Source organism: Propithecus coquereli, unplaced genomic scaffold (genome assembly GCF_000956105.1).
Source record: "Propithecus coquereli isolate 6110/MARCELLA unplaced genomic scaffold, Pcoq_1.0 Scaffold63, whole genome shotgun sequence".
NCBI classification, from domain to species: domain Eukaryota; kingdom Metazoa; phylum Chordata; class Mammalia; order Primates; family Indriidae; genus Propithecus; species Propithecus coquereli.
In genome coordinates this window covers 3,384,287-3,391,685 of record NW_012152285.1, presented here as the reverse complement: position 1 = coordinate 3,391,685, position 7,399 = coordinate 3,384,287, and the positions used below count along the sequence as shown (strand labels likewise).

The following is a 7,399-nucleotide window of genomic DNA, read 5'->3' as shown; positions in this document are numbered from 1 at the left end:
TAGTGACATGCCCTATTTAGTCTCTGAGCCAGTAGGTGGTGTTTGTGGGTGAGATTCGACCACATCCTTTCACCCTTAATGATGAATCAGTAGATCCAGTAAAAGGGTGTGCAGGATGACCTCCCTGTCAATAGGTGACACTTGCAGGGAGGAGCGAGTTGCAGTGCTGTTTTTGGGTCCTGTAGCTAGCTCTTATTCCTGTAGAGAGGCCCTCTTGTGCCTCGGGTAGTGGGTGGGGCCCTGGGATTTCCAGGTGTGTCCTTATTCTCCCCCTCAGTGGGAGGAGTGAGCCCCCCCCACCTCTGGGTGGGGCTGGGTTGGGCAGGGCTGCCCTCAGGCTGCACAACTGCTGCTAGCAGGTTCAAAGGTCTACTCTTTGTTTCTGTGCAAAGCTGCCAGGAGGGGCTGAAATTGGTCCACTCAGCTGAAAGTCTGGGCTTGGGGGCTGGAGCTGTCCAAGACCCGCACTCTGGAGCAGTTCTTGCTCCCTCCAATCTCCCCCACTCCGTGGCCTCTCCCAGGCCTCTGCCAGCAAGCAGGACCTCAGGCCTATGGATCTCCCCTGGCTGTGAGGTGGGCCGGGAGGTTCCCTGCTCAGGATGGTAGCCTGAGCTGTCCTTATTCTCCCCCTCAGTGGGGGCAGGACCGGGAGTGAGTCTGGGTGGGGCTTGGTTGGATAAGCCTGCCCTCAGGCTCCACAGCTGCTATTAGCAGGGGTCAAAGTTCTGGTCTTTGTTTCTGTGCAGAGCTGCTGGGAAGAGCTGAAATGGGTCCACTCAGCTGAAAGTTTGGGCTTGGGGGGTGGGGCTGTCCAAGACCCGCACTCTGGAGCAGGTCTCGCTCCCCTCCAATCTCCCCCTCTCCCTGTTCTCTCCCAGGCCTCTACCAGCAAGCGGGGTGTCAGGCGGATTGATCTCCCCTGGGTGTGACGTGAGCCGGGAGGTTCCCTACCCAGGATCATAGCCTGAGCTGGGTGCACAGCCCTCTTTTAGGAGGAGGGCTGCCGCTCAGGCACGCTGATCTGCCCCTGAAGGCGCATGCTCCTCAGTAGGCTCTTTCACAGATCTCTCCTCCGTGCCCCAGGGCAGTGCGATCGTGACCTGGGTGTACGGGGTCTGGTCTGCAGGTCTGACCCCTGGACCCTGGAGATCAATCCCTGACTCTGCCAGGGGGAGAGGCGCTGGTCCCGAGTCACCTACAGGGCGCCCACGCTGGATCGATTTCACTCCACCTCGGGATTTGCCCCACTCTCCTGGAGTGCCCAGGCAAGTAGCACCTGGCAGGGCTGGCGGGTAGGGAACTTGCAGTCTGAGTACCCCTCAGTCTGTTTTAGGGCCCGAAAAGGAAAGGTCCCGATCCTTGGAGGTGCCTCCGTGTGATGGCTAAATTGTCTCTCTGGGCACCCACGGGTAGGGAGGGGTAAGGAGAGAATGGAGTACTATGGCGTCTGCCGCTAGGCTTGGATCTGTGCCCGGGGAGGTGCCCCGAGGGGGCTGGGAGGCCGGCGCTGAGTCCGCAAGAGGCCACTGCTCACCGGTGGCAGCCGTCTCTGGGCTGGTGTCGGCAGGTCTCTCCAGCCGCTCAGGAGCCACCCGCAGTCCGAGATGCAAGGGAGGGGGAAGTTCACCGCTCCACCTACCGTTGTCGCTGGTCTCCAAGCCTCTCGGGACCTTTCTCCTTCCAGTTCTCCTCCTCAGCGTCTTCCCGTGGAGTCTCCTGTAGTTTCAGGCACCCTTCCTTCCGACCCTCACCTGATCTGTGTTTCTCTGCTCGCTTATTTTTTTTCTCTTTCTTCTAAAATTCGTCTTTTTTGCAGAGACCTTCTGACTGGCGGCTTGTCTCATCCGCCATCTTGGCTCCTCCTCCTGGTGGTTTAAGTTTTAACAGATCAGAGTGTAATTTCGAAGGAACATCTTTTAAAGTAGTTTTTTAAATTTATAAAATTTATAAATTTCAAACATAAAAACTGCCTTATATTTCCCGCTCAGATTTAACAAGCAATTTCAACGTATTACCATATTTGCTTCATATCTTTTTTTTCAATTAAATACAGCCTTACAGATCAAACCAAGCAACCTCTCTCCACACACCCACAGACACCTATCACCATCATTGGTAACCTGCTGTCCAGAAGTTGATAATGTATCAGTTCACAAATATATGTGGACAGATAACCTAACACATGTGTAGGTATAGGTTATTTCTACTCTTTCACTGGTACGAACAGTAGAGAAATTAGATTCTTATATATGTCTGTCTGCTTATGTACACATGTAAGAAGAGTTCCTCAGACATAAAAAAGTTAAAACTACAAAGGAAAGAGAATTTACAAGTCTGACTATAATCACACTTAAAGCTTCTGTTTTACAAGATAACATGAACAAAGTGAAAACACAAGCCACAGGGAGAACATTTGTAACTGTATAACCAACAAAGAACTAATATCTAAATTGTATACCAAATTTCTGTAATGAATTTGTCAAGTTTTATGTGTGTACATTAGATCACAGGCGCTGTCACTGGCCATAAGAACTTACTGTTTGTTGTGTCAGTGTATGAGACGTATGTTAAAAATTCCCTAGTATTTTTTGGATTTGTCCATTTCTCTATGTAATTATATTAATTTTTGCTGTGTGTATTTTGAGGCCATGTTATGTGTGTATATACAGGTACAAAATTGTATTTTTCTGGTGAATTATTATTTATCATGATTTCTATTCCCAATTACGTATTTTGAGAAAAAAATCTGATCTAACTAGAACTGCGCTTTCTCTTAGTTAATATCTATCTTGTATATCTTTTTTCAGTCTTTTACTTTCAACTTTTCTTATTTTTTTCCTTTTCTTTCAAATGTAACACAAAGCCTGTTTGTTTCCCCTTCAGCACAGGTGTGACTATTACAAACCTCATATAGCTATGTTTAGGTTTCTTGCATAATCTAATCTTGTTTTTCACCAGCCTAGTTTAGTCAGTTTGCATTTGTGGTGATTACTGACAAATTTGGATTTGTCCTTTATTATTTTAATACTTTCCATATAGTATGCTTTTTCTTTGCTCCCTCCTCCTCATCCCCCCAAGTCCTATGTTCATTAGTATTGCTCTGGTATTCTTTATTCCCTTGTCCTCCCTTCCTCTACTGATTTGGAAGTTACACATTCTTTTTATCCTTTGGTGTTGCCCTTAATATTTTTTGACATATATATATATAAAGTGTAGATTAATAGTATCAGTACTCTCTTTCCAATGCATTGTTGTAAGACCTTAGACTACCTTAATGTAGATGTCTTCTCTGTCTTACATGTTCTTATCATCTAGCATTTTAGTGCCACTTTGTTTCTACACCCCAAATTAAATGATTATTATTACTGTTTATATAGTAAAGCTTGTTTAGATGTATCTATATGTTTACCATTTTCTTTGCTTATCATTGCTGCTGTACCACTCCTACCTTCGGGGTTCTTTCTTATTAAGAATATATGATTTCTCTTCATTTAACCCTCAAATTTAGAAATGAGAGCACTGTCATGAGAGATCTGGCAGTAGACTCCATGTTGTCTCTTGTCCTTGTGTAGAGTTGCTGTTCTTATTTCAATACTGGGTCTTACACAAACACAAAGGAGAATTTAGCAATTAATAAAGGTAGCATTTCAAATCAGTGGGGGAAAGTAAATTTTTTTATAACAAGTGGTTAGCTATATGGGGGGGAAACAACAGCTGGAGCTCTACGATTATATATTGTGTCAAATCCTGGCTCTGACCTGACCTTCTTGACCTCTCTAGGTCTCATGAGTCTTAACAGAAGATGAAAATGATAATACTTACCTGACAGGAGTAAATGAAAATAATACATATGAGATACTTAGCATACACAGTAATTGAGACATAAGAATCATTTAATAGTGGTAGTCATGAATAAAATTTTTCTTGCTCATTTTCTCTTTTTAATCTACACATAAGTTCAGTATAATGATTATGTTATCCCAAGTCTGTTGTGTGGCTAGGACAGTCAGTTGGCTAGACTATAAATTTAGGTTGGGGAGCAAAACTATAGGTGTTGAACTCATGTTGAGGTGGTAGAATACCAAAGCATTATAGTTAAATGAAGTAAAGTAGAGGACTTTTTTTGTGATGGACTCTGAATTTAATGATGTAGGCTCTTTGCTAAGTACTAATATGTTCAACATATTATAGAAAAGTGAGAGGTACCAAAATGTATCCAACAGTGTTTGAATGTCTGTTCTTCCCCATCGTTCCACAGTGTATCTAGTAAGACTTACTTCCATCTTGCTCATAATGACAAATAATGAAAATTAAATTTCAAATTTCTAAGTTTTTATGGCTAAAAAAGTCTTCTAGAAACTGAAAATACTTCATTGTTTCTCCTCCCGTGTTATAATGTGCATAACTTTCTTTAACTTAAGATGGGTGTTCAGTAGTATCCTTTGGAGTATATTTTGTATTTGTTTTTAAGCATGTTTCATATTTGTTTAAGGTGGATAGGCATGTAGACTTGCTAGAAGTTGCCCAGGAAACTGATGGGTTTTCAGGAAGTGACCTAAAAGAGATGTGTCGAGATGCTGCCCTTCTCTGTGTCAGAGAATATGTTAATTCTACATCAGAAGAAAGGTATGTGTATTTTGACTTGATTTCTAGTATTTGTCAAAACCTTTTAGATCTTTCAGGTTGGTTTATTTTGCTTTACAATAGTAACCCTGCTTATGCAATAAAAGGTAAATTTGAATTAGCAACCTCCCACCCAACACCACCAACAACAAATCTATTTATTGCCATTTTTCTAAAAGGGAGTTCTGAAAATGAATGGGGAAGGGATTGTCGGGAAAATCTAGAATGAAGGAGGAAAAAGCTTAATTTCTACTGATCGTCCATAGAATGGGTCACAGAAAGCTGACAGAAACCTCAGGTGGCCCATCTCTATTAGGAAAACAGGGTTTTCTAGCTAGATTGCTTCTACATCTTAAAGTTCATTTCATGTAGAAATGAATGTCTTATCTCCTAGAAATTTCACATATAAATGTGAAGGGTGTGGGGGTGTTGAGGACTAGACTTTAATTTGTTAAGAAGAATGTCTTTACTGAATAAAGAAACCATTCATCACTGTAGTAAATTTTACTTGACACCAGTTTCAAAGTATGGTGAACTTGAGAAACCAATTTTGTACCAGCCTTACTCCAACAAAGATACTAGTGTACTAGAATAATTCAGCCCTGGTGAACCATGTGCTTTAAGGAAGTTTCCTAAAAGGCCGCTTGCCCCGAACCAGTATTATACTGCATTTCTTTTCAGAATATTAACCTTCTAATGAAGACTCTTAGTAAACTAGTGTACTTTTTGGTGGTTGTAATGAATGAGTTCTCTAACTCTTGCCCCTTTGTTTCTAGATCTCCCTTCCTCAAGGTTTTCATTCCCAGTGACCCTGATTTGCCTATAGTAGTCATGTATTTAATTACATTGTGTTACCATAGCAAGCTTCACCAAATACTTTTTTTTTAGTGGAAAGGAATACAGGCTGTGCTCAGTGGCTCATGCCTATAATCCTAGCACTCTGGGAGGCTGAGGTGGGAGGATTGCTTGAGCTCAGGAGTTCAAGACCAGCCTGAGCAAGAGTGAGACCTTGTCTCTACTATAAAAAGTAGAAAAATCAGCCTGGCATTATGGTACACACCTGTAGTCCCAGCCACTTGGGAGGCTGAGGCAGGAGGATCACTTGAACCCAGGAATTGGAGGCTGCAGTGAGCTACAGTGCCACCACTGCACTCTACCCAGAGTGACAGAGTGAGACTCTGTCTCAAAAAACAAAAAGGATATACGTGAAAGCTACCCTGTCAACCAGTAGCTATGTATGCATTGGTTCTGGACCCATCTGTAGTGGTCCCATGGTGGAGAGGTTCACTTTATTTATTTGTCGCCAAATTAATCCAATTACTTTAGCAAGCTGGGGATCCTTTTTACCTCTGGAGCCAAGAACCTAGCTTCCAAAGGTTTTTATTCTTGTATGTAAGATTAAAAGGAGAAATAACCAACCTATAAATAAATTTTGCTTTAGTAAATTATGTTAATAAGGAAAGACCTATTTTTCTGTTGTCTCAAAGCCCCAAAGGCTTTATATTTCAGTATGAAAAATGAAGATGGACTTGGGTTATCATAACTTTTTCCCTAAGTGCCTGTACAATTATAATGGAGCCATAATATACTGGACTTTGTTTTTCTCATTATTGAAGTGGGAAGGATTTGGAGGTTTTTATTAATAGCAAAGAATTTTACTTTCAATTTGTAAAAAGCAAAACATGCACATGAATATATACCTAGGCATGCTACTTTTTAATTCCAGTTTTTGTAGGAATAATTTGTGATTTCTTGATTGGAATTATATTCCCATTACCCAAAGGGTAAACTGACACTCCTTTGTATAGTATTTGCACCTTATGGTAACATTCTGTACCTTAACATTCTTACAGTGTGAAGTCTTTGATTTTAGCCAACCATTTTAGCTTCCTACTTCTTAACAGTCAATGCTTTTTAAAAATCTCTTAGACTTATATGTGCATAGATAATTCTTGGAGGAATTTATGTGGAGCTGTTAATTGTGGTTATCTTTGGGGTCTTGAATGGTGAAGAGACTTCATTGTTACACTCTTTTGTACAATTGAAAACAAATTTATTTTTACCTCACGCATCTTTTTTTAATCTTGGAAAAATATTTTAAGGAGGTGTATTCTGAAATTATTTGACTGTTTGGTGGTTTTGTTTGCATTTTTAGCCATGATGAAGATGAAATTCGGCCTGTGCAACAGCAGGACCTGCATCGGGCAATTGAAAAGATGAAGAAATCAAAGGATGCTGCATTTCAGAATGTTTTAACACATGTTTGTTTGGATTAAGAGTAAAGATCCTTTGTACAGTTCAGTGATCTAGTTTGGTGTGCCCTCTTATCAGTGGAAACAGAGTGGAAGGAGTGCTCTTTAAACCATGAGGGAGTTCAATGTTTATGGTTTTATACTCTGAATTCTAAGTTATTGAGATACAGTTGTTATATAAATGATATTACTACTTGTCAGAAATCATGAGGAGGAACAATTTAATCCAGCCTGAGCGTGGGTGCTTATGTTTGACCTCTTCAGCCATATGTTGTTGCAGCCTTATAGAATCTAAGCTAGTCTCAAAGTAATAAGTGATTTATTGGGTCATTAATGAGAAATGGGGATGTGGCTAGGTGCTGGTTCTTAGACATGTGCGTGTGTGTTTGTGTGGGTGTCTTAAATGTATATATCCGCATATTTTATATTGACATTCTGTAGATATGTTTGAATACAGAAACTTTTTTTTATCCCAACTACTGAATCCAAAGTACCAAATAGTATATAGCAAAACTAAGATTTAA

The 7,399-nt window shown here is 41.1% G+C and overlaps 1 protein-coding gene across 1 annotated transcript in view; it reads left to right on the top strand.

Annotated features, from left to right (window-relative positions):
- The window catches only part of ATAD1 (ATPase family, AAA domain containing 1), an 88,756-nt gene extending 81,832 nt beyond the window's left edge, over positions 1-6,924 (top strand). Inside the window, exons 9-10 of the mRNA XM_012659744.1 lie at positions 4,493-4,626; positions 6,779-6,924. Coding sequence (XP_012515198.1) covers positions 4,493-4,626; positions 6,779-6,899 — 255 coding nt within the window. The 3' untranslated portion in view covers positions 6,900-6,924. The remainder of the gene's footprint in view (positions 1-4,492; positions 4,627-6,778) is intronic.
- The last annotated feature ends 475 nt before the right edge of the window (positions 6,925-7,399 follow it).